This window comes from Alligator mississippiensis, chromosome 8 (genome assembly GCF_030867095.1).
Source record: "Alligator mississippiensis isolate rAllMis1 chromosome 8, rAllMis1, whole genome shotgun sequence".
In the NCBI taxonomy this organism is placed as follows: domain Eukaryota; kingdom Metazoa; phylum Chordata; order Crocodylia; family Alligatoridae; genus Alligator; species Alligator mississippiensis.
This window is the reverse complement of record NC_081831.1, coordinates 66,243,172-66,270,884: the sequence shown is the minus strand read 5'-3', so window position 1 is coordinate 66,270,884 and position 27,713 is coordinate 66,243,172. Positions and strand designations below refer to the sequence as shown.

Genomic DNA, 27,713 nt, shown 5'->3' with positions numbered 1-27,713 from the left:
GAAACATTTTGAAACATCAAAAAAGTGAAAACATACCTGTGATGAGGGACTCATCTACCATGGAGTGTCCTTCAATAACATGGCCATCCACTGGGAATTTGCCTCCTGGAACCACTTTTACAATGTCTCCTCGCTGAACCAGTTCAACATCAACTTGATCTTCACTAGGATGGAGTATAGGACATTTAGTAAACCACTGTTAACTTAAGTTATCCAAACAAAAAAAAATTCTCAGGATTGTATACAGCTAAACTTCTATCCACACTGCTGTCCATGCCAAATGTGATGAACTGAGGATGTGTTATGACACAGTGACGCTGGTTTATTAATATTTGTATGCACTTTCAATTCAGAAAACCCACTTATTTTCTCCCACATCAGTTTACCTTAGTAAGGTTCCAATATAGCGAATTAAAATGGTATTGATTTTACTGTGTTGTAATATTACAGTTGGCAAACTATAGCTGAACAAGCTACCTGTTTTGCATTTATGCAGTATGATGAAACTTCAAGGCAAATAAAGAAGGCAAAATACCTTAAGAGAACGTTGTCTGGGCTCAAGGTAACAACAGTTGCTTCTGTAGCTTGTAATGAGATAAGTTTTGCAAGGGCTTCTGATGTTTTACCCTAAAAATATGAATTGACGTATTTCTCAACCCATGTTTAAAAAAAAAAAATCACAGGCTTAATGGCAAATGCGCATGATGTAATTAGCTTTTAGAAACAAACTTTTATTGGAAACAAATTAGAATAGGCATGTTTGATATATCTGTAAAGAATTTTTAAAATTGTTGAACATCTGTTTGCTACAAAATTAAATAAATGGGATCAAAATATTCTTTTAAAAATGTACATTCTGAAACTATATCTGTAGTGTGTGTTGCAACTACTGGATGTGACAGTGCACAATGTAAAGATTTCTAGTAATACAATGCTCAGTCTTGGTTCTGTTTGTTGACAAGACACAGTTTTACTTGCTAAATACTTCTGTACACAGCTACAAGGTTCATCTTTCTATGTTTTTCAGCATAACCTGTCTCAATTACTTTGCAGTCATTTTTATTAGGCCTGTGCAAATAGGGAAGTATTTGATTCTGATTCGGTTGACTCGGAGGACAGTGACTCAATTCGGAGATTTGGATCACTGTCCTGAATTGATTCAACTGTATCGGCTTCGGAAGATTTGGTGCTGATTTGGAGAGATTCAGTGATTCAGATTGGCCAGGGAGAGGCAGGCACAGCCAGATGGCTCCGGGTTCTCTTGTGGCTCCACTGGCTGTGCAAGCCTCTCCCCGGGTGGGGGGAGCCATGGGAGAAACCCCCATGACTGCCCTGCCTGGCCCCAGCCCCAGGCCCAGCCTAGTCCCGGGACTTAAAAAAAAGAGCTGCACTTACTGGTAGCAGCAGCAGCAACTGGAACCTCTGGGCACTCGTGGCTGAGCCCCCAACGCAGCATGGGTCAGCAGGGATTGCCCCACCCTCCTGGCACCCATATGGCAGCTGCCCCATAGTATGGGTGCAGTGTGGCTCGGTAGGGTGCTGCACGCTGTTTGGGAGCTGCTGCAGCCAGTGAGTGCAGCGCCTTTTTTTTTTTTTTAAATGCCGGCAGGCTGGGCCTGGTGGGGGATGTGGACGGGACGTGTGGCCATGGGGGCTAGTCCTACAGCTCCTCCAGCTGTGCCTGCCTCTGCCCTGGTGGGGGGAGCCACAGAGGCTGTATCCTGCTGCTGCTTACCCAGATGGTGCAGGGGTGGGGGCGGGATGATGCAGGTGCAGTTTACTCCAGGCAGCAGCAGGCCATAGACCCCACTTCCAGCACTGGAAGCGGGGGCTCTGCCCTACCACCACTTGCCAGCTGGTGTAGCACGCGTGGGATGCGGGCGCAGCAGTGCTGGGAGCAGGGGCTATGCCCTGCTACCTCGTGCCCCCTTTTGCCCGAAGTGAGCCGTGCCCTCATCCTGCTTCACCCCACCACCCCAACCTGGCTGGGCAAGTGGCAGCAGAGCAGAGGCCCTGCTCCCAGTGCTGCCATGCCTGCATCCTGTGCCCCACTGCCCCGAGTGACACGCCACACGCCCCGGCTGGGCAGCTTGTTCCAGATCCAATCCTCCCCTCCCTGCTCTCCAACCCCAACAGACTTACGAGCTTCAGTCAGCTGTGTCATCTGCCTGTTTAGTCTATGGCTGAATTTCCGAAGTGGCCAAATCTTTTCTGAAACTTTTCCAAATTGAATCAGCTACCAAAGCTTTGCACAGACCTAATTTTTATCACACCAACTACATGAATAGTCACTTTTATTCTGCGTTACCTTTGCTATGTGTTCCAGCCACCTGCCCAGTGATATGAACACAAGTAGCATCGGAGGTGTGTCGAAGAAGGTCACTGGATTCACTTTTGCTTTTTCAGCCATGGCAACAAGGAGAATAACAAAGGAGTAGGTGAATGCAATGGTGGTTGCTAAAACTATTAGCACATCCATGTTCGCAGTTTTGTGTTTTAGTGCTTTGTAGGCTTGAATATAGAAGTACCATGCTCCAAATATCTGTAACGGCAGCAACAACAATTAAAACTTACACAAAAAGATAGACGCATATCAACATTCTTACTTGAAAGCTACTTTCTTGGCAATGATTTAGTGTAAGGTATTTTCCAGACCTCCTTTTTTAAAATTAAACATCAAGGTTTAAAAAAAAAGTATTTTAGTCAACATGAAGAGGTCTCATTAAGGTCAGAACTCTTACTGACTTCACTGAATGAAGAATCAGCTCTAACATATTTAATAGCATTCTGAATCAGTGTTCATTAAAGTGACATTATTGTGTATAATTTCTTTAATACTTTTTATTTTGCAAAAACAACCTGTTAATGTTTAACCCCAACACACTGACAGTAACCCTGTTTTTCTTACCTGTACAGGGACACACAGTAAAAAAGAGAGTAAATTCATAACAGACAATCCAGGTAGGACTTGACGCTCCAGAAACATAGAAGAGTGATAGGCCTCTATTTCCTCATCGCTCACATTGTGACGCTGGTGAGCATCTGAGAGGTGACTGTCCACAATCATCATATAAATCATCAACCCCATGACAGGAACACAGAAAGTCAGGCTCAAGAGAAAAGATCGTTTCCATCTTAGAGAAGGAAAAAAAAAGAATGAAAATCATTTGTTCTCTAAGTTATTCGGTGATTCAATGTAATACAGGTAATTTTTTGGCTAAGGTGTCTGCAACAACAAAACCCTGAAAATTCCGTTACTGATTAAACAAGGGAAAAAAAAAGCCTTTAATAAGAACAATTGGAATAATGCTTAAATAAGATTTAAATATGTTCAGGGACACTTACTGCCTTATTTCCTGTTTGTGGTCTAGATGGCTAGCAGATCTATCCTTCTTCACCAGAGATGTGTTAAAGCCTAAATCCTAAGAAAAAAGGGTGCAAATATTTCATCTTATCTGACATGGGATTACTACTGCAAGAGATACAGTTTTACCTTTGCAGTCGATTACAAGCCCTGCAAACAAAGAGAATGCCCTAAATCAGATGGGGTTAATCTTTTTTGGCAGTGTGCTAGAATTTAGGCCTGTACCCTCCCAAGTCCCCTCCAATCCCTTTCCCCTACCTGATCTGCTGCTCAGTTTTCTGCTTTTTACACAGTGTTCCCTAAAGTTTCTCCTTTCCTTTCTGCTCCCTGCCCTGTGTTTCCTGTCTGATCTGAGAGTCTGTCTTCTACTCCCTGTCCTAACAGCTGCTGTGCTGCTTGTCCCCTCTCCAATCTGCTGCATATCACACAGAGGAACCCATGTTGCAGATTGTCCACCTCTGCCCCTTTACAGGGAAGTAACCACCACCTGTGGTTATTTCAAAAATTTATATCATGACCACATGTTAACAGAAAGCTTCCTTCCAAAGAAGTTGTTTGCCCCAATCAACTGGTGTGGAGAAGGGGAGCACAAAAAAGTGGACAACCGAATATGATACTTTAAAGACACTTCATGCTGCACAGGGACATTTGCAGGTTATTTGGAGGGGCTGGTCACACATTTAGTCTGCACATGATAACTTTTCTCTCTCCATGCCCAAAGTAGCTCAAGATAGATATCTAGCTCAGGCATCAATTCTTCTAATGCAATAATTTGAATCAGGTTTTGCAAAGAGGTTTATCATGAGTACAGGAGCACAGACTCCCACAGATAAGCATTTGTGAGGTTCTTCTGTATCACAACAGATGCAGTCCATACACTCCTCCTGCATTGGTTCAGTCCCATCAGCCATGTTTTGGACTCTACTATAATTCAGTTTTCCCAGCCCCATTCTTGCAAGGCACAGACCAAGTCACCCCATAGCCCTGCTTCAGTTATTTGATGGTATAGAGCAGGGCTGTCCAACTGATGGCCCACAAGGTTCCCAGGCTCCAGCAGCAGCTGGAGTCTCTAGACCAGAGCTTTCCAAACTTTTCATGTTGGTGACACACTTTTTAGACATGCATCGTTTCGCGACACAGTAATTCAGTTCCGGGGGAGGGGCCAAGGGAAGCAGACACGAGTAAGGGAGCTCCGCGGTGCCCTTCCGCAAAATTTTCTGCATTTCGCGCAACACACCTACACACTGCCGCCGACACACTAATGTGTCGCGGCACACAGTTTAGAAAGCTCTGCTCTAGACTCCTCTCCCTCCTCTGGCTTCCCTGTTCTGAGCCCACCCCAGGGGGCAGTATGCCATGGCACAGCATGTCACAGCACAAGTTGTTTAGGGCGAGGCCAGGGTTGCACAGCATGCAGTGCAGTGTTGAGGGGAGAGTGCCCATGCAGGATCATAGTGGGAGTGTGAGGGAAAAGTGTCCACACAGAGTTGTTGCAGCAGTGGACTGAGAGGGGGGAGAATCCATGCAGGGTCATTGTAGTGGGGGGAGAAGAGGGTGCCCACACAAGCATGCAGTGCAGTGGGAATAGGCATCCAGGAAGCATGTGGCCCAGGGGTCCATGACCCCATTGGTGCAGCCCACAAAGTGCAAGGCCCCTAGCCACTTACAAGTTGGACAGTCCTGGTATAGAGTTTCTCTTACAGTCAAAAAGCCTGAATCCTCTTTATTGGGTGAGGAAGTGGTGGGTGGAAGAGAAGTCAGACAAAATTCTAGCCTTGATACCCCTCCGTCCCAGAATATTATAGATAAAAAGGTTCTGGGCTTCAGAACAAGGCAGGAACAGAGAATAGTCTACATGTATTCTATGATCAGTGATATGATGAAAGTTAACACGTGTGAACTTACCTCTATCCTTCGTATAATGTCCCGAGGACCAATAATTTCAGGATCATACTTAATGTGGGCTTTGTTGGTTGCAAGAGCTACTGAGCTATATAATATGCCTTTAGTCTTCATGAGGGTGGATTCTATTTTGTGGACACATGAGGCACATGTCATTCCTCTCACCTGTGAAATACAAATAGTTGCCTGTTTTAGTTGTTTCTTTTTTTAAAAGGCTTGTGAATACCTTTTTGTTGTTCTGAAACCAGGAAAAATAAGATTGTCTTGGAGTTATCACTGCTGCATGTGTAACCAGAGGAACTTGTGGAAAATCTCTCTCTGACCAGCAGATGGCACAGATGCTTGATCCATGCATACTTTGTATATTAGTCATACAGTTAGTTATAATTGGTAATACCTGCCTTACAGTTTGATATTGCCTCCACATAAAATAAACGGTAAAGCCTAAGACTCTAGCAAAGATACATAAGCTGCACATTTATGCTGGATGCTGAAAAATGTGGAATGCTGTTTTTTTCCATCCACAGACAATATATACATTTTAAAGACCGAAGAGACTGGAAACTCAACATTTCAGATGGCAGTAGCCCTGATGATTCTAACGTGTTCATTACAAGGTTGACTTGAATATTCTGGCAAAAGGTACACCTGTAGCGTATTTGAAAAATATGTTGCTATTTGGCATGGATTTGTCTGGATTTCTCTCCCACCCCTCTGTGCAGAGCTTTACACTGACAGGAAGGGTTGTGTAGAAACAGATATTCATAGTGAAACACACAGCGTCAACTCTTTAACTATTGTTGCTTTCAGTGATTCCAGAGAATGCTGTAACAAAGTGATCAGAGGGGGGAAAGAGCCATTTGTTTTCCAGTTGTTGATTCTATAACATTGGGTAGCGCTTGGGGAAACAGCTTCATTCTTTTGTTAACATTATGCATTTCCAGTCTCTTGCAACATCATTCTCATGCTCCGCTCAGGGCATGGTCACATGCCTATCCTGCCCCATGGCTCTGTAAGAGAATGTCTACCAGCAAAGCTGAAACTGGTAACAAAGAGGAAATACACAGCAAGCAAGATCCCGCATAAGGAAGGGAGCTGAGACAGATGACCCATGTTCACATTCCTGGTATGCTGTATGACTTTGAGGAAGTCACTCAAACACTTAGGGCCTTAGTTCATCTGTGAAATTTTGTTTCCTTACATTAGAGGGGTCTCAAAAGAATAAATACATTAAAGCTGGTGAGGTGTTCAGGTACTCTGGCCATTACAGCAGGTATGTAGATGGGCAACCTCGAGCTTGCTGGCACCGAGATGTTACCTTATCCAATTTCTAAATAGCTATGTGTAGTCTTTCTCTTCTTGCAAATACCTTTCTTTTAGTTAAGCAAAGCTGTATGTATAGAAAGCTTTTCAGAAAATTAAAAAATTACATAGGCAAATTCGATAGCAGTAAGTGACTGATACTAGCTTGTTTATTTTAAATGACTGGCTTACAACAAGCTCTAGAATCCCATCTCCTTCATCACAGTTTTCCATAACAATAGCTCCAAATCCCAGTTCTCGGATTAGTTCTGCTATAACAGATGGCTGGGTGACATCCGGGTTATACCTCACTTCTGCCTTCCCTGCCATGAGGGCAACAAGCACAGAATGTACTCCTGGAAAGAGATAAGCAGAAAGGGCAGCATTAATTACAAAAACATTATTTGTACAATGTGCAAATAAGAGATCTGGTTTAGGAAGCCAGTATGACTATGTGAAAGAAGAATAGCAATTAACCATGCTCACTGACACTGTGAAATAGGTGTCCTAGACCTAGTACTACAAGCTTTTTTTTTAGAAGACAAGGACCAAATAAACAAAAAGGTTAAAAGAACAATAAGCTCTACAAAAACAAATGTGTAGAGCAGGGGTAGGCAACCCCCAGCATGGGTGCCAGTGTATGCCAGTGTATGGCATGGGAAGGCATTTTGCTTGGCACGCATGCCTTGGGGCAGATGTCCCCCCCACCTGACGTGTCATCGGTGTCCATAGTGCAGTGTTTTAGTACAGGCGTCAGCAATGTTTTTGGGCAGACTGCCAAAACACCGACAACCTCGACTTGCAAGATGTTGGTGTGCCAGGGACAAACAGCAAGGGAGCTGCTAGGGGCCCAATCCTTTTTGTGGCAGCACAGGCCCAGCCTCTTCCCTGCTGTCCACCTCGAAGCACACGTGCCAAGAAACATGCCTTTGTGTGCCACACTCTGGCACCATGCCAGGGGTTGCCTACCCTTTTAGTGCATCTTAAGTACTGTTAAATTAGCCTACATTAGATTAAGAAAAAGTACTATGAGAAAAACAGCTTAGTCCCTTGGTGTGAAATATTTTTTGGAAGACTAGCCAGTCTCAGAACATCTAATCGTAATAAAGGGATTAGGTTAGTGTGTACCATCTTGACTAGTAGCATGATGTAATGGCATCTACCATATTTGTCAAGGTTTCTATCAGGTAATTTTTTAAGTCTTTACTATGAAGGGGGATAAAAAGAGGGTGAGTGATCCAAGACATGTTTCTCCTGCATCCTGTGCTATGCTATGGTTTCTATCTATAGATGCTCTGAGGATCCTGAACCTTTCAGAACTTAGTCTCCATTTTTAAACATAGTCTCTTGGCAAGTTGGCCACCTGTCAGGACTTTCAGGATTTGGGGTTTTAAATTATAGTAAGTCATAAAACTGCTTATTTTTGGCAACCAATTTTGCTTATTTTAGACTACAACCAATTATAAGTCTATAATTGGTTGCAGTGTTTATGTAGGTATATTTGTGTAATATATTATCTGTATTGCTTTTTTATTTGCTAGCCAGACTCATCTTTACACAAGTTTACTTAAGTTTGCTGTATGTTAACGCCACAGAAATGATTATTTGCTGGGGAATAAAAGGGTGGTTTAACATCTTTCTTTGGACCGTAGCTCCTTTGGATGGAAGTTGGGGGTCAACAACATGCATAAAATAACACAAAGTATAGCAAACTCATAATTGCTGCCTAAAGAGTGGAAAACAGCAAGTTCAGTACAATGCTGAAAAACTGCTATCTAAACAACCATATGTCTAATCAAATCCAAGTTACTATGTGATGTTTTTAATGAAAAATATGATTGATGACTCCTTTAGAAAGCTTCATAATCTAGATTTCTACCACAATCCAGTTGTAATGATAATCAACAGATTTCAGTTCCTGGCACAGTAACCTGATTCATAAAGTACTTTTACTGGCCAAGTTCGCCGACAACACCAAACTCTGGGGTAAAGCATCCACACCTGAGGACAGAAGGGTGATCCAGGCAGACCTTGACAGGCTCAGGAAATGGGCAGACGAGAACCTGATGGTATTTTAACACCAAAAAATGCAAGGTTCTCCACCTTGGGAGGAAAAACCTGCAGCATGCTTATAGGCTCAGCAGTGCTACACTGGTTAGCACTACGGACAAAAGGGACTTGGGGGTCATGACTGACCACAAGATGAACATGAACCTTCAATGTGATGCTGCAGCTAGTAAAGTGAGCAAAACACTAGCCTGCATCCATAGATGCTTCTCAAGCAAATCCCAGGATGTCATTCTCCTGTTGTACTCAGCCTGGTGAGGCCGCAGCTGGACTACTGCATCCAGTTTTGGGCTCCACAATTCAAAAAGGATGTGGAGAAGCTTGAGAGAGTCCAGAGAAGAGCCACGAGCATGATCAGAGGTCAGGAAAACAGAACTTATGATAAGAGGCTGAGAGCCATGGGACTCTTCAGCCTGGAAAAGTGCAGGCTCAGGGGCGATCTGGTGGCCACCTATAAGTTTATCAGGGATGCTCATCAGGATCTGAGGGAACGTCTGTTCACCAGAGCGCCCCAAGGGATGATAAGGTCGAACGGTCACAAAATCCTCCATGACCATTTCAGGCTGGATAAGGAAGAACTTCTTTACTGTCTGAGCCCCCAAGGTTTGGAATAGACTGCCACTGGAGGTGGTTCAAGCACCTGCATTGAACCCCTTCAAGAGACATTTGGATGTTTATCTTGCTGGGATCCTATGATCCCTGCTGACCTCCTGCCCCTCGGGCAGGGGGCTGGACTCGATCTTCCAAGATCCCTCCCATGCCTAATGTCTATGAATCTATTTTGTTCTCAATTGTGTAAATATAAAGAAGCAATAACCAATAGCTTTTAACTGCTTTCGTGTAATTTTGATCACAAATGTAGCACAATTATAGCATATTTTATCTTGAATAAACCTTGCTAGACCTTGTGTCAGTAAACAGACCAGATTGTGAGAGGATACCAATCAATGGTAAGTTTTCATAACCACACAGGAGTTGGTCTCAATTTGTGCGGCTACTCAACCCACTACAGTCCAAAATTTGTCCAGTTTTCCCATCATTTAAAACTGATTAAACATGGCCTTCCTCTGCCATTTTTAATTACACTGTGTCCCAGCAGTATTTTGCTTCTTTAGTTAGTTTTTCTGCCAGCAGAAAGTGCCTTGCACTGAACTAATACAAATAAATTATACTTATACCTATATAAGAACTAACAACAGGGTGGCTGTCTGTCTCCCTCTGGTGGTTAGACCAGAAACAGCCTCCAAGCTACCAGACCCAGACCTTGAATTCAAGCAGTAAAGGCTCCTGTTTCTAGTTTTTTCAGGCAAAAGACCCTCTGAAGTGCACACAGGCAATCTAGTGCGTACCTAATTCATGTCATGCTACAGTGGGGACAAGCTGAGTGGGTTTAGACCTAAGGGTACATGGACAAAGCTTTATAGGCTGCAGTCTCAAAGCACAAAAAATGAGTGAAAAGCTTCATCCTTATGTTATACCCTCCCTTGCAGTTTGTATCAGCAGCCTACAACACCTTGTTCTCATCTCTTTAGAAATCTGAAACAGCCGAGTTTGCAATTTGCATAATCCTCTAAGTACTACACCTCCTGCAATGGTGTAGTATCTACCAAACATGCCAAGGAACAGCAAAAACAGTCATTACATAGAACCCCACATACTTTATGCCTTGTGAAGAAGCAATGGGTAGAATGTCCACTGTAACTCACTGAAAAATCTACTGTGGTTTTCTCCTTTGTTCCATTTAAAAATATCATCACAAAGCCTAGACACACCTCTCCAGGGCTGATGTTTAGAAATGTAACAGGTTGTTGTGAAGTGAATCTTACCATCTTCTCTCCTCAGATTTCTTTCAATGTTTGCTACGCAGGAAGCACAGGTCATGCCAGTGACTTGGATGTAACACTTTGATGGCGTTGTTGCCTCTTGTTTTTTGCCATAAACTGGCGACACTTTGGTGTAAGGCTCACTTTTGTGGTGCATATTAGCCTGAGACTCTAATGGCAATTCCAGGGATGGCTGCTTTATTAACACCAATGGTTCTGTTTTTTCTGGGGGGAAAAAGTATCAAAAGTAATGGATTTATTAACAGTCGCCCAAATAAGCTATAACCCTGATACCACAGAATGGGGAAGTGTGTATTGCTATGCAGTATTCTGGACTGAGAAGAACTGCATTTACCATAACAGGCAATCACCCATTTGCCCTTTGTAATTCAGTCAAAAGGCTCTTTAAAACCTACCTCTGCAATGGAATCGACAGATCAGTCAGGTTGCAAATGACCTAGGACCCTGGCTTCTCCCTCAACTCTGTTCATTTAGTAACCTGGTCCTTCCAGCCTTCTCCCACTGCCTCTGGCCAGTTTGCTCTTGTACTGGCCGTGTTACATAGACTCTGGGCGTTTCAGGGTTGGGGCTATTTTCACTATTACGGTTTTGGATAGGGTTTCTAGATGGCAATATAATACAGATAATGCTAATAAATCTACAGTAGACAATACAAAAACAACAAGCCCATCCAACTTTTATAGAGGGGTACCTGTTTTTCTCAGTAAGCTTCTAATGCAGCAGCAATATATACAGGAAGAAGCCTCACTCTAAATCAAATGCTAAAGCCTCACTGCACTAAAAACTCATTAGGTAAATCTGTCTTTAGCTCACATGCTGCTATTACATAACAGAAGCACATGACTGGTAACGTTAGTGTGAAACGGATTGTTTCAGTATCTTCTTTCTTCTGTGTATATAAACTGTTTCTTTCTAAATGAATCAGCACGTGACATAGCTGAGATGTGGCACGACAAATTTAGCATTTTACTTGTTCCAAGTGCTGCATAAAAATTAACTAACTATCCTTAAGCCACATCAAGGGGTAGTTCACAATAACTAACCTACTTTTACAAGTGGTGAAAGAGAACTGAAGTTAGGAGGCTGGTCCAAATTAAGTCAGTGGCAAATGTAGACTTGGCATTGGGAACTTCTTGTCTCCTGGCAATGGGATAACTTAATTTTTCTGTGCTACAGAGAATAACCAATTAGGTTATGGACTGAGGAAAATCCTGTTGTATGTAGAGAGAGGATTCCTAAAAAGAGCAAAATGTTTTTGGGGCAGGAAACCCTTCAGTGGGGAACTCGGAGAGACACAGTGACTATAGCATGATGACACATAAAACAGGACAAGGGCCCCAGCCCGCAAAGACTTGGGCATGGCAGCTTGGTCTTATACACTAACAGTTCTGTTGTCAGAACTGTTAGTGTATAAGACCAAGACACAGAGTCCACAGCGGAACCAGGGGTTTAGAGAGCCTCTTGCAATGACACAAATAATTCCCCCCTGTAACAGTTCCTTCCAGAGTGCAAAAGGAGAAGTTGTTCTTGATCAGCCTGAAGTAAGCCAAAGGACCTGTCACAACTGCAAGAACCAGAGATGCCCCCTAGTCTTCTCTATTTATGGAGAAGAAATGCTTCCTACAATGTGTTTGTCAGTGTTTTATCTAATCTTGGAAGCAATGGGGCTTCCCCAACTTCTCTTGAGAAACATTTCTGTTGGCTGATATTCAGCCTCCATTCCTTCTCCTAATTCCATCAATTACTCCCACTTACCTTTTCCTACCTTTCCATCAATTACTCCCACTTACCCTCTCCCACCTCTTCCTTTTTCCTGTTTACTTCTGGAGTGTCAGCCACCAGAGTACCTAGGTGTTAGCATGACTTCAACATCTGCATTAGGAAGACTGTTTAGAACCTCACTATCTACCGTATTAAGGACAGAAAGCAAAACAAACTTACCTTGGAATAAGGTAATCAATTTAAACATTTGATTTACTGGATATAAGTGTATCTCATATTTTAATCATCATTCATGAAACCAATGGAAAAAAAGGAATTGTTTTCTAGCTATCCCACTGGTACTCTCACAGATAAAACTTCTCTCAGCAGGCAGAGAGCATACCCTATAATCCTGCTTAATTCTAAACAGGACAAAGTCCTAAGCAGAAGTGAATTAATTTACAGAGTCAATACAAAAAACTTAGTATGACATTACCTGGTAATGAAGCATCAAATCCCATGTCCTCGATGGAAGATATTAAATCTTCTGGGCTGGTTAGCAGAGGGTCATATTCTATTGTCCCATTATGATTCACAAGGGAGATGTGTATTGATTTGACACCTGGCTTTTGGGAAATGACTCCCTCAATAGACTGCCCACAAGAATTACAAGTCATTCCCTCAATATTTATCACAGTAACTTGTGTAAGGGGCCATTTGTTTCTATTTAAAGGGGACTTCACTGGAGATGCCTGTGTGTTGAGAAGCTCTACATCTTCATATTCATCAGAAAGGCTGACTTTAAATGTCTCTGGTGACACTGCTTCTATGGCTCTTCTTAATGCATCCACATGAATTAAGTTTGGGTTGTACTTTACCAGAGCAGATTTCTTTTCCAAGGAAACTACTATGCTTGCTACAGATGGGAGTGCGGATATGGTGCTCTGAATGTTCGAGACGCATGAATTGCAGTGCATGCCATTGACTCTGAAAACAATGGTCTTTAAGTCATTCATATGCTTTGGACTTTTTTGCCGCATTCCCTCTGAGCTTTTGGTGTGGGTATTCTTCAAACGTCCTACATCAATAGCTCCCAGCTTGAGTGGTTTGAGCTGTTTTTTGATAGATGCTGTGAAACCAGCAGCTTCAATTTGGTTTTTGATTTCCTCTGCTGTAATCAGGTGAGGCTGATGCACAACAATGGCTTCCTGATTGTCCAGGGAGACTAAAAATTAAACATAATAATTTTAGTGTGCATTGCTCCTGCCCCTAATATTCCATTTAAAAAACCCACCAGCCACAGACAGTCCCAGGAGTGGTGGAACTTGTCAGTGGTATAACTCTCAAGAAATACTTTAATGCCTTAAAAGCCATTGACTTCCAATGAGACTTGGGCTCCTAGGTTGTCTTTGGAAATTGTATTCAGTTTCTCTACTATTTGTTCTAAGAACTGCAACAAGACAGAATCTCTTGCTGCCTCATTTACTACTACCATCCCAGAATGCTCATGCTAGGTCTGGCAGTACATTGCTTATTTTTCCCATGAATGCTAAATATACTCATATCAGATACTCAATTCATTGTATTTATGTGACTGGCAATAACATATATTATTGCCAATTAACGGCCTCCATCTACTCCATTAAGATACAGCCTCACATAAACCATTATTTAGATGCCTTTAGTTGAACTGAAAAAGAAGGGTTAATTTTAATTTTAGGTATGAAAGAAAGAGGTTGTACTGGTATTCCAGTAGCCAGTATTAAGACAGTTCTGCAATTTAAATCAATGTTCCAGACTACTAGTACTTCTGTTCCCATCAAATTATAAAGCAACTACTGAATTTTAGCATTCGTATGACAGAAATAGCATTGTTAGATACTGTCATTTTTATCCATGCCACATTGCCAACAAAACTCAATACTGACTGTAACATCCTTGTGATTCCAGTCCTGGCACTTTCTGTGGAGATACAACAGATTGGACCAGCCTGTAAACTGGTTTTCTAATGGGACCAAGTCTTCACTGGGGGGAAGGGATGATTAGGGTCCCAGCCACCCTTAAAAACTAAGAGTAAAGCCAACTCTCTTTTCCACTTCTGGTCTACATTATATATGGCACTGAGATTTCAACACTACCCAGGTGAACTATCCTACTCAGCCATCTACTCCCTACAGTTTAAGCACATCTGTGGTGCTATTAGAGATACTGGCTGTCACTTTACACCCTACATATAACATGAAAATAAGGCATTACCTTTAATCCGCTGAACACCTTGTAGTTTGCCAATCTTCCCTTCAATGGTGCTGCTACAAGAGTGACAAGTCATCCCTTCCACCTTCAGCCTTAGTACAACATCACTTGTTCGGGACCAGTTCAAATCCCCTGCAGTCCCTGGCATTTTCCCAGGCACTGCAATATTTAAATCTAAGCCTGGAACCATTTGGAGAATCTGGGCATCATTTATAATGGAAGACACGAATGTCACAACTGCAGTTTTTTGATCAAAGGAAATTTTAACATCCAGAATACCCTTGTTCTTCAGCAGAGTGTTACGGATTTGTTCAGGTGTTAGAGTTGACTGAGGAGGAATAGTAAGAAAAGTAGTGTCAGGTAAAACAGGTTCTGGGTTGGAATTGGCTGGAGTGGCATCAAATCCCATGTCATCTATAATTTCCTGCAGAGACTCTGGCGTCTGCACTTTGGGGTCATAGATAATAGCTGCATTCTTTCCCTCGAGAGAGACCTTTCAGAGAAAAAAAAAAAGAGCAACTTAGCAAAATGCATTATTCGAAGATAGAAACTAACGCCACCCAAAAGATTAGTTTAATACATCAAATAGCTTTTAGCTTTTATAGTGACACATCTCCCCTATCATTTTGCCCTACAGCTCTAGCCCTGAAGAGGAAGTGCAAAACTGTACCTATGAAAACCATAAATTAATTTAGGTTGATCTGTGTGACAGCATGGCTGTATGTGGGAGACTCCATCACAAAAGCAGTCTGTTAATTTTGGAATCCCTCATTCAGCACTGTAGACCTTGCTGCACTATTAATTAATATAAGTGCTGATCAATGCATACACAACTCATAAAATGGGTTTACAAAGAGCATTAAGCAAAGCAGACCTGAGGGCTGACCCACAGCACAAAATAAGGTATGCACAGAAATAAACTTGAGAGAGAGCAGAGTGTTAAGTGTTAATCAATGAGGTTCCAAAGGGAGTTCTGTAATACCAAAAAATATTAGGGATTAGGGTAATTTGGTAGAGGTGTTGACATTTGTTATGTAAATGTCTGATGTAAACAGAACAACTTCATGTATAAGAGAAGACCTGGTTTCACACAGTATCTCAATATCTTTCACAATACATATTCAAACTCTCAAAACAAACTTGGCTAAACTGGACTAAACACTGTAGCTAAACCTACTTCTAATCTAATCTTAAAAAAAATGGCTAAAGGAACCATTCTAAGTGTTCATACAGTGGTGGCAATTGGTAGCTTTCCTTAGTTGGAGGGGAAGAAGTAGGAAGAAAAAAGAGGGGAACACGAGAAGAAGCCCCTGCTTGGTGACATTCTTGTGCACTTGCAACAATGTGAATAGCGGGACATTAGGGAAACTGGAATTTCTATAATTGGAGACTTTTAATAGCAAGTTACACAAACATCCATGAGGAATGTGTATAAGTCCATGGGGGGCAGATGCGATGTGCCTGAGGGTGCCTAGGGAGTTGGCCATTGTGATTGCAGAGCCACTGGCATTTATCTTTGAAAACTCATGGCAATTGGGAGAGGTCCTGGACCCAGACCCAAAAGTGGGTTGCAAGAATATATGAAATGGTTGAACAAACTTTGAAAATGGATCAACAGACTTTAAAAATGGATTTTCCTTTAAAGGAGAAAAATGTGGGAAACTGTGGGCTTTCCCTTGCAGGCTGGCAGAGTTCCAGCCTGCACAGGGCTGCTTGGGGCCCCCCATGTCCCACACACCCACCCCCTGCCCCACACACTGGCGGGGCCGGGGCCTGGGGGCAGCAAGTCAGAAGTAAGGGGCACCGGCAGGGCCAGGGGGCTGTTTTCTATTTAAACTATTTACTGGGTCAGGACTGGCCATTGATGTTTACAAATGGGTCCTGGTACAAAAAAGGTTGAGAACCACTGCACTAGGTGACCTCCTGAGGTCCTTCCAACCCTAGTCTTCTATGATTCTATGAATGACTTAGTTGTCACTGCTTCCATCCTGGGGAGAGGCAGATGGACTACACAACATCTCAAGGTCCCATCCATCCCTATTTTCTATGGTTCTGTGAATAAACTAACTGCTCAACAGGAGCTTTACAAGTGCATGAGCTGTGATGCATTCTATTGAGAAAAACAGGGAAGTCACTGAAAATAAATATTTACCAAAGGTTTCTTTCAGTGGTGGATTAAGATTTATTGGGGCTCTGGGCAAGCAGAAAATTGGAGGCCCCTACCAGGTGACGGCAGGTTCCCGCTGAGCCAGCCAAGATGCTGCGGCTGGGCCTTCCCGGCCTCCTTGGCATGTCTAGGGGAAGCCAGGGCGCGTGAGCACGGCTAAGGTGAAGGCAGCCCCAGCCCGACCTGCCCCTCTGCCCGGTGGATATCACACAGCTGAGGCTGCAGTCCCCCAGCACCACAGGATGCGTGGGGGCTCGGGCTGGGGCTGAAGACAGCCTGGGGTGGGGTGCATGAGCTCCACAACACCCCAGCTACGCACCCACCCCTCTGCCAGTCTTGGCGGGGTGGTGCTGGTGCCAGTGGCTGCCCACTGATGGCAGAGAGTGGGAGTGGGGCTGCCTGTGAGACCTCCTGGCAGCAGATAGACCCAGGAAGCCACTGCTGCCCACACAGGACTCTGCACCTGCCCCTAACCGAGCTGGAGAGGAGGACGTGCGCATGGCCTGCCCCAAATGCCCATGGCTAAGATGTCCATCTGGCCCATGCTGCCCCTGGCACCCCAGGGGCTCCCTGATTGGCAGGGGGCCCTGGGCCCAGGCCCTGCAGGCACATGTGTTAATCTGCCCCTGGTTTCTTTATAATTGAAAAGGTGTATTGCCAAGTAGCTAGGTGCCTCAGCTTGGGGAGAGCCTTCTTGTGCTAAACAGGGAACTAATAAATTAACAAAAGACATCAGACTGACAGCAGTGAAGCCTGAACTACCTTGGTTACTGATGGACTGTAAGCACTTGAGGCAGCGGCAGCAGTGCAAGCATCTGCTATGTTTCATAGATTCATAGATGTTAGGGTCGGAAGGGACCTCAATAGATCATCGAGTCTGACCCCCTGCATAAGCAGGAAAGAGTGCTGGGTCTAGATGACCCCAGCTAGGTGCTCATCTAACCTCCTCTTGAAGACCCCCAGGGTAGGGGAGAGCACCACCTCCCTTGGGAGCCCGTTCCAGACCTTGGCCACTCGAACTGTGAAGTTCTTCCTAATGTCCAATCTAAATCTACTCTCTGCTAGCTTGTGGCCATTATTTCTTGTAACCCCCGGGGGCGCCTTGGTGAATAAATCCTCACTAATTCCCTTCTGTGCCCCCGTGATGAACTTATAGGCTGCCACAAGGTCGCCTCTCAACCTTCTCTTGCGGAGGCTGAAAAGATCCAGTTTCTCTAGTCTCTCCTCGTAGGGCTTGGACTGCAGGCCCTTAACCATACGAGTAGCCCTTCTCTGGACCCTCTCCAGGTTATCCGCATCCCTCTTGAATTGCAGCGCCCAGAATTGCACGCAATACTCCAACTGCGGTCTGACCAGCGCCCGATAGAGGGGAAATATCACCTCCTTGGACCTATTCATCATGCATCTGCTGATGCACGATAAAGTGCCATTGGCTTTTTTGATGGCTTTGTCACACTACCGACTCATGTTCATCTTGGAGTCCGCTAGGACTCCAAGATCCCTTTCCACTTCCGTGCCACCCAGCAGGTCATTCCCTAGGCTGTAGGTGTGCTAGACATTTTTCCTCCCTAGGTGCAGCACTTTGCATTTCTCCTTGTTGAACTGCATCCTGTTGTTTTCTGCCCACTTGTCCAACCTATCCAGATCTGCTTGCAGCTGTTCCCTGCCCTCTGGCGTGTCCACATCTCCCCATAGCTTTGTGTCATCTGCAAACTTGGACAGAGTACATTTCACTCCCTCGTCCAAGTCACTGATGAAGACATGAAAGAGTATCGGTCCAAGGACCAAGCCCTGCAGGACCCCACTGCCCGCACCCTTCCAGGTCGAAACCGACCCATCCACCATGACTCTTTGGGTGCGACCCTCTAGCCAATTCGCCACCCACCGGACTGTGTAGTCATCCAAGTCACAGCCTCTTAACTTGTTCACCAGTATGGGGTGGGATACCGTATCGAAGGCCTTCCTGAAGTCTAAGTATACGACATCCACCCCTCCTCCTGTGTCCAGGCGTTTCGTAACCTGGTCATAAAAAGAAACTAGATTGGTCAGGCACGATCTGCCTGCCACGAACCTGTGCTGATTTCTCCTCAGCATAATTTGTCCTGCCGGGCTCTCACAAATGTGAGCCTTGATAATTTTTTCAAAGACTTTGCCAAGGATGGAGGTGAGACTGACTGGCGTATAGTTGCCCGGGTCCTCCTTCCTCCCCTTTTTGAAAATGGGGACCACGTTGGCCCTTTTCCAGTCCTCCGGGACTTGGCCCGTGCGCCACAAGCTTTCAAATATTCCTGCCAGTGGCTGTGCAATGATGTCGGCCAGTGCCTTCAGCACCCTCGGATGGAGCTCATCTGGGCCTGCCGACTTAAACGCATCCAGTCCTTCCAAGTGACTCTGCACCACCTCAGGATCTACGCATGGAAGTCTGGCGCCTTGCTGCTGCCTCTCTACAACCCCAGTGAGAGACTTGTCGTGCCCCTCACTTAGGAACAATGAGGCAAAGAACTCGTTGAGGAGTTCAGCCTTGTCCCCCCTGTCCGTCACCAATTGTTTCTGCCCATTTAGCAGGGGTCCTATTCCTCCCTGGGCCTTTCTTTTACTCCCTATATATCTAAAAAACAATTTCTTGTTGTCTTTTACTTGGGTTGCCATCCTCAGCTCCATGGTAGCTTTGGCCCGCCTAACTGCCTCCCTACAAGCATGAACAGAGGAGGTATATTCATCTTTGGTGAGCTCTCCCTGTTTCCACTTTTTATGTGCTCCCCTTTTGTCCCTTAGGCTGCCCTGGATTTCTCTGGTCAGCCAGGGAAGCCTCCTGGCCCCTTTCCCTCTTTTGCCTCGCTCGGGAATCGTCTTGCTTTGTGCCCGAAGGATCATTTCCTTAAGGCACAGCCACCCTTCTTGGGCTTCCATTTCTTCAAATCTCCTACTCTGCAGTACGTCCTTGACAAATCCCCCCCGAGTTCATTGAAATCAGCTTTCCTAAAGTCTAGCACTTTCACCCTACTAGTTACCTTACCCACATGTTGTCTCATCACAGTATATACCTCAGCCCTTATGCTGGCCTCTTGTATTGCGACTTCATAGATAGATAACAAAAGTGTTCATATCTTGTGTTCATAGGAAGATAACAAGAGTGCGTGATGTCAACATTTGTCCCAGTGCATATCGTTTTTATTCAGACAATCACAACTTCAGACCTAAGCCAGATCTGAAGTGTCAAGCAACTCAAACTGATTTTTGAAAATAACAACCCTATTTATTTTCCAGGAAGATACTTGAAAGAACTGTACGTTTCTAATAGGAATTTTCTAATCCTATTTAGTAGTTCACTAATCCGTATTTTGTTAATCCAAACTATAATCTGTAAACTCACAGAACTCTTCTGCCGCTCCTGGCAGCAAAAATGTAATGACAGGGGCTTGAATAAGATGTCATATTACCATACTATTCTTAAATCTTTCAGTTGGAACACTTCATAATGTGCTAAACCCAAATGTCAAATGAAAGTACAAAACCTTTTAGTGTTTTCCCTTTATATTATGTCTATCTGCTTATTCAGAATTCAGTCATTCATAATATGCCTTTCATTCATTGATGTAGTTCTAGTGTAATGTAGTTCACTTGATTTAAGAGGTGTTTGGATAGTGCTGGACCAGCAATCATGCAGAAATACAGCATGCTTGCTCTCACAGGAGAATGATTTTGAAAAACATAGTTGCCAGCAAGTGAGATGCTTAAGAATGCAGTTCTATGATTGGATAGTAGAGAAAATGTTGAAACTACAGACAAAGATTTATGTAATAGCAAACAGAAACACACACAAAGAGCCTGGTTGCTAATCTTTAGCAATTAAGAATAAAAGGTGTTTGTTTTTTTTTCATAGCTGGGCCAAGAATTAGCTCTAGTGTAATTCTGCTCCTTACCAGCAGTTAATTCTTGATAATGACCTATAATTATAGAAAACATGCTTATTCCATTAGAATTTGCAGAGACTGCACTGTAATTTCATATTGGTGAGAGTTAGATTTTTTTTTATGGCAGTGCTAATTCTCTCTCTCTGCAGGTCCTTTTTCCCCATAATCAGTGAATTGGGAGGTTACTACTTTTCCACATGTTGTTTATTCAAGTATTTAGCAGTAAACAGTGATGTAAGTATGCATCTGTGAAAAAAATTAGTACCTAGAATGAATAAAGATGGCTTAAGTAAATGGTGCTCAAGGATTTGGCCTCGTGGCCCAGAGGTATGGGGCAGGACTGGTCTGCAGGCCAGATCAAGCCCCGTATGCCAGAATCAGATCCCATGCTGCCGCCTCCTGCACAGCCTTAGCTGGTCCCAGCATGCTGAGATTGGGCCCTGGTGCCCCATACTGCTCCTGCCTGGCCTTCCATGATAGGATCAGGCACTAGGGCCTGGTGCTGCCCTCACCTAGCTTTATATGCCAACACTGGGCTCTGGGTCCTGGTGACACTCCCTTGCAGCCCCATGTCTGAATCAGGCCTGTGCGCCCCCCTGCCCAGGCCTGTATACCAATATTGGGCCCAACTGGCATAGAAATCAGGCCCCTTGCCAACCTGCATGTTTAAACTAATATACAGGGCCAGAAGTCCAGAAATTTGGTAGCAGGGGAATAGTGCCACCACTTCCTCCCTGCCAAATTTTTAGACCTATGAAGAGCCCTGTGGCCCAGATGTCATGGCACTGGTGACTAGATCTGAACCATGGCCATACACGCCTGGACTAAGTATTTACATTGTGTGTACTTCTTAAAATTGTATCTTTTACAGTACATGTTATGGTGTTTAGCAACTGATGTTCATGAAGGTCATAATGTAAATTCTATTTAAGATACAACAAGAGAGTTTTCATAGCCATTTTATTACAGAAATGAATATCCCACATAGGAAAGCTTTCCAGGTCTTCATGCGGTTCCTAAAGCACACTGGGGCAGAGAATGTTTTGTTCTTCATTTTTATAATGCCCAACACCATTGGCTCTTGGTCCATGGCTGAGCTCATGTGGCTATCACAATACAGACCACCAAAACCATCATCCCCAATGTAAGAAAACAATGGCATAAAACAGTGGTGCTCAACCTCTGACCCCCAAGCCAAATGCAGCCTGCAGAACCATTGCACCTGGCCTGCAGAGCTCGCTACTGATTAGAAAATTTGGCAGAGTGGTGGCAATTAATGCAGCCACCCTCTCCCCTGCAAAATTTCCAAACCCCATGCAGCTGGTCAAAGCCTGGCCATGTCCCCTTCCACACAAGGGGCTGGGCCATGCCCCACTCCCTCCTGTGCCTGGATGAGGGCTGGGATCCCTCCTCTGCCCCTCCCCCACTTGTAGGGTTGGGATCAGGCCAGGCACCTTCTCCCCACTGCAGTCATGTCCCCTTCCTCCCCACTTCCCTTCCCCTCCCTGTAGGACTGGTCTGGCCACCCTCCCCTGCTCCACAGGGCCAGATTGGGGCCAGGCTGCCCCCCCACCCACCTCTCCACAGCTGAATGGTGCCCCCGTGCCTGCCCTGGGCCCCAGATTGGGACCCCAGTTGCATCCAGCCTGCAGATGGACCAGGTACCATCTATCCAGCCTCCTGGGGAAGAAGGTTGAGCACTGCTGATATAAAGTGATGGAGGAAAGGACAGACTCATCAGATTGAACAACAACCCTCTTTGCTAACTTCCTCCCTGGTCAAACGCATCAGTTGTTGTAATATGTAATTAAAGGAATGCAAAGTCATTTATCACATCCAACCTTATCTACCAAGCATTATGGCATAATCTGAGATGGGGACACAAGCACAGAGTTACAATAAACCTGTTCTATAAGAGTATTTGATATACATGTAGCATCACAGGTAAATACTGTGCTGTGTGACAGGTCACCTTTGCCAAAAACTCCCCACCCAAAGCTTGCAGACTTGTAGCTTGCAGTCTAAAAGGTACGAATGAAAGTGATATAGAAACATCAGTCTTTGCAACTGGACTGCTTCCTAGGACAGGTTTCAGAAGTATTCTGAATGAGAAGGGATGCTGTACACTGAGAGCTGGGCTGTTTACAAGAGAAAGGGACAGCATGAACAAATGCATACAATTAATTGTCTGTAAAAGGGACAAAGAGAATAGTTGGGAAATAAGTTTGGGTGGAGCTCAGGTATGTAGAAGGCTGCAAAGGCAGGGAATGCTGGAAGCAGCAAACAGTTTTGCAAGTCAAAAGAAAGAAATCTCAATATTTTGAGGAAGAGGAGCTGATTCAACACTGAGAAAGAAAAAGGCAAGGATTATACAGGAACGATATCTTATTATATTAACTGTATAGTTTGTCTTGCATTTGAAAACTTGTCGAACTTTATTCCTTCTTCATCAGGTCAAGAGAAAAAAAAAAGGACATGTCAATGCAAAAATTTAAGGAAGATTGAGTAACATGTGCAAGAGAGAGAGCAAGAAAAACATGTTCCTAAGTACCAGTATTTGGGATGTAATAGAAATGGGGGGGGGAAAAAAATGGAGAAGAGGGCAACAGGATTTGGACTGGATTAGCATCTTGTCCTTAGGGACAGAAAGCACTAGATTCAGCTGAATTTAATTCAGTTTTAGAACCAGATACTGTATATGACATGCAATGAAGAAGCTGTGCCTGTTTCTCTAAATTCCAGGCATACAGAGTTCCTAATTTGGTACTAACCTTTCACATCATATGGTACACATATCCCCAAATTGAATTTGCTCCCAAATGATGTAGAATCAAACACCATTAATTCAATTCCAAAAGGGCAAAGCAATACCTGTCAAAACCCAATGCATTATCTTCCAATTTTATCTTTTCCTTGGGCAAAAAGACATCCATAAGGCTATTGTCATGATCAAATTAAATCAGCTAAACCATGTTAAGAACTACATTTCTCCTTTTCTTCAATTACGGGGCTTGGTAGGGTTGATAATAAGGACACAGTAGTTTATTGGTTTTCTTGCATTAAGAGACAAAACAACCCAAATGCATTAAACATCCAGCTTAGGCTAATTTTTCTGACTTTTCTTATGACTCTTAAACACAGCACTGCCTTATTTTTAACAGAGAGCAGCCCTCATATCAAAAGAAGAATAAATTACCCATCTAACTCAAAAGTTCTTCTGCAAATAGGGAGGACTATGAACTAGGACCTCTTGATTTTTACTATAATCCTCTTCTATTTAAACTTTCAACCTCTGCAATGTATTTCTTTCTAAACATGGTTTTAGAAGCAGTGTTCTGTATTAAAATAATTCTACCCAACTCTGTAAAACATGGTTAATATTTTCCTTTTAAAAACTTGTTTTCAGTATACTTACTATATAAAGCACAGAGTAAGTGGAGTATGCTATGCTCAAGGAGGTCAAAAAATGATTTTTTCCCTTGGCTTCCCCTTCAAGTGTTGATGCATTTTCAGAAAGAAGGTGGAACAATTTAAGAGTGTAAGAGGTTAGATTTATTTATTTATTTTATTTATTTATTTTTTTTAACTAGGGGCATTTTAAAAAGCCACTAAGAAAGGATTCCACAGTCATTTTATTTGTATGGAGAGCTGACTATACTTTACTTATTGAGAGTGCAGGAACAAACCATTCCGATATGCAGGAAGACTGGCAAGTACGGCAGAAGACCAACTTGGCTTAGCAGGGAACTCTTCAGTAAACTTAAATCACAAAAAGGAAGCTTATAAGTGGAAACTTGGACAAACAATTAGGGAGGAGTATAAGATGATTGCTTGGGCATACAGGGATGAAGTCAGGAAGGTCAAAGCACTGGAGCTGCAGCTAGCAAGGGATGTGAAGGATAACAAGAAGGGTTTCTACAAGTATGTTGGTAGCAAGAGGAGGAAGAAGGAAAGTGTGGGTCCCTTACTCAATGGGGGAGGCAACCTTGTGACAGAGGATGCAGAAAAGGCTGAAGTGCTCAATGCCTTCTTCACCTCAGTCTTCACAGGCGAGGTCACCTAGCAAACTACTGCATTGGGCAGCACAGTTTGGTGAGGTGGTGAGCAGCCAACAGTGGCTAAACAACAGATTAGGGACTATTTAGAAAAGCTGGACATATACAAGTCCATGGGGCCAGATGAGATGCACCCAGGGATGCTGAGGGAGTTGGATGAAGAGATTGCAGAGTCACTGCCCATTATCTTTGATAACTCATGGAAATCAGGAGAGGTTCTGGATGATTGCAGAAGAGTAAACCTAGTGCCCATATTTAAGAAAGGGAAAAAAGGAGGATCCAGGGAACTACAGACCAGGCAGCCTCACCTTAGTCCCTGGAAAAATCATGGAGCAGATCCTCAAGAAATCCATTTCTAAGCACTTGGAGGCGGCGGCGATTAGGAACATTAAGCATGGATTCACCAAGGGCAAGTCAAGTCTGGCCAACCCAATTGCCTTCCATGGTGAGATGACCAGCTCTATGGATGTGGGGAGACCGGGGAATGTGATACACCTTGATTTTAGCAAGGCTTCTGCTATGGTCTCCCACAACATACTCACAGGCAAGCTGAGGAAGCATGGGCTGGATGAATGGACTGTAAGGTGGATAGAAAAGTGGTTACAGCATTGGGCTTAGAGGGCAGTAATCAATGGCTCGATGTCTAGTTGGCAGATAGTATCAAGGGGAGTGCCCCAAGGGTTGGTCCTGGGGCCGGTTTTGTTCAATGCCTCCATCAATGACCTGGAAGATGGCACAGCGTGCACCCTAAGCAAGTCTGCAGATGACACCAAGCTGGGGGAAGTAGTAATACACTGGAGGGTAAGGCTATGATTCCAAGTGACCTAGACAAATTGGAGGATTGGGCCAAAAGAAATCTCATGAGGTTCAACAAGGACAAGTGCGAAGTCCTGCACTTAGGACAGAACAATCCCATGCACCAGTGCAGGCTGGTGGCTGACTGGCTAAGCAGCGGGTCTGCAGAAAAGGACCTGGGGGTTAGTGGAAAATAAGGTGAATATGAGCCAGCAGTGTGCCCTTGTTACAAAGTAAGCTAACAACACACTGGGCTGCATTGGTAGGTGTGTTGCCAGCAGGTCAAGGGAAGTGATTATTCCCCTCTATTCAGCACTGGTGAGGCCACATCTGGAGTAGTGTTCAGTTTTGTACCTCCCACTACAGAAAGGATGTGGACAAATAGGAGAGAGTCGAGTGGAGGGCAACGAAAATGGTTTGGGGGCTGAGGCAAATGACTTATGAGGAGAGACTAAGGGATCTGGGCTTATTTAGTCTAGAGAAGACAGAGGGGATTTATTAGCAGCCTTCAACTACCTGAAGGGAGGCTCAAAAGAGGATGGAGCTAGACTGTGATGACAGATAAAAGAACAAGGAGCAACTGTCTCAAGTTTCAGCAAGTGAATTTTAGGCTAGATATTAGGAAGAATTTTCTCACCAGGAGGGTGGTAAAACACTGGAACAGGTTACCTAGAGAGGTAGAGGACTCTCCATCCTTGAAGGTTTTTCCAGACACGACTAGATAAAGCTTTGGCTGGGATCATTTAGTTGGGGTTGGTCCTGCTTTGAGCAGGAGGCTGGACTAAATGACCTCCCGAGGTCCCTTCCAACCCTAATTTTCTATGATTCTGTGATTTTTCAGACTCGTTTTATTGTTAATTTTATTTAAGGTGGGTGGTATTTATTTAAGGTATTCATTTGTCTGAACTCCACACAGAATGCAACTGTTCCAGTAATATTTCCATTGCTAAAATAATAAGCTTTTATGTTGATGGATCTGTTTTATGTTACTGGAACCAACTAAGTTAAAAGTCTTGTTAAGTCACCAGTGCAGGTAAGTGGGGGTTCATGTAAATATCACAGTTGTACACAAAAATCTGTAGAAGCTAGCTGCAGCACATCCTTTAATACACAGAAAAACCTCACAGGGAACCCTGGGAAATCAGTTGTATGTAGTAAACTCATGTCAAAAAAAAAATTAGAACCAAGGGCTTAGTCTCCACTGTTCTGGCAAGTCCAATATTGATTTAGACCATATCTATTAGGATGGAAAAAAATCCTATGGAAAGCAGGATGGTTTCTGCAGAATCACTTAACTACCACAAAGCTCACACTTCATGTATGAGAGAGCTTTGCCTGCGTACCCAAACAATTACAACAGGAGTTGGCAACCCCTGGCATGCGTGCCGAGCGTGGCATGTGAGGCCATTTTGCTTGGCACGCTAAGGCCAGCCCCGGCTCTGGATAGCTGCTGCCACCAACGGAGCCTGGGCTGCTCCAAGCAGGGCTTAGTGTCCCAGCTGCCTGCTGGGAGCAGCTTGGGCTCCCGGCTGGCAGCAGCTCCCAGAGCTGAGGCCGGCTGCTAGCTGGGAGGCTCCAGACAGCTGTGCTGGGCTCTGACATAAGCACCATACCGGGCACCTCAGAGCAGGCTGCACTGCCCCGCTCTGCACCCCAAAGTGCACATGCAGTTGCCGCCAGCACAGAGCTGATGCCAGAGCTGTGGAGCTTAGAGCAGCTATTTGAAGCCTGCCCGCAGCTTGCTGCAGCTGTTCAGAGCCCAGGCTGGCTGCAAACAGCTGCGCCAGGCTCTGGAACCCTGCCATCACCTCTGTGCCGGGAGTGGGGTAGAGACCAGGGCTGCGCTGCCTCAGGCCCCTCCCACCGCCAGCTCTGACGCGCGGGTGAATGCGTCGGTATGGAGCCGAAGCCAGAGCCCGGCACGGCTGTTTGGAGCCTCCCAGCTGCAGCCAGCCGGGAGCCTGGGCTGCTCCCAGCAGGCAGCTGGGATGCTGCAAGCCCTGCTGGGAGCAGCCTGGGCTCCAGCAGCTACCCAAAGCTGAGGTAGCTGCTGACAGCCACAGAGCCCAGGCTGGGGGGCAGGGGTTTTGGGTGGGGGGCACAGGGCAGTGGGGCACAGGGCAGCGGGGCATCCTGCCATGTACCCCTTTCCCTCATTTTGTTTTTCTGCCATCTTCTGAGGTAGCCACTGTGGTGTTTTTCGGCACTCCGTCCAAAAAACGATCCCTGCCCCTGAATTAAGATTAACAATGTGCCATTGCTATAATTGGTAGGATTAACAGCTTTTCTGGCACCAGTTATGTCACAAGACTAACATGAATCAATCAGGTGTTAAATAGCTTTATTTCC

At 44.5% G+C, this 27,713-nt stretch overlaps 1 protein-coding gene across 3 annotated transcripts in view; it reads right to left on the bottom strand.

Moving 5' to 3' along the window:
* The window catches only part of ATP7A (ATPase copper transporting alpha), a 61,224-nt gene that overhangs the window by 11,395 nt on the left and 22,116 nt on the right, over positions 1–27,713 (bottom strand). For all 3 annotated transcript variants that reach the window (XM_014607210.3, XM_006262566.4, XM_019487834.2), the window contains 10 exons: positions 14,437–14,926; positions 12,677–13,405; positions 10,462–10,683; positions 6,761–6,924; positions 5,270–5,431; positions 3,346–3,422; positions 2,909–3,134; positions 2,309–2,542; positions 536–627; positions 37–164 (listed from right to left, as the gene is read on the bottom strand). In XM_014607210.3, the coding sequence (XP_014462696.1) occupies positions 37–164; positions 536–627; positions 2,309–2,542; positions 2,909–3,134; positions 3,346–3,422; positions 5,270–5,431; positions 6,761–6,924; positions 10,462–10,683; positions 12,677–13,405; positions 14,437–14,926 (2,524 nt within the window). The remainder of the gene's footprint in view (positions 1–36; positions 165–535; positions 628–2,308; positions 2,543–2,908; positions 3,135–3,345; positions 3,423–5,269; positions 5,432–6,760; positions 6,925–10,461; positions 10,684–12,676; positions 13,406–14,436; positions 14,927–27,713) is intronic.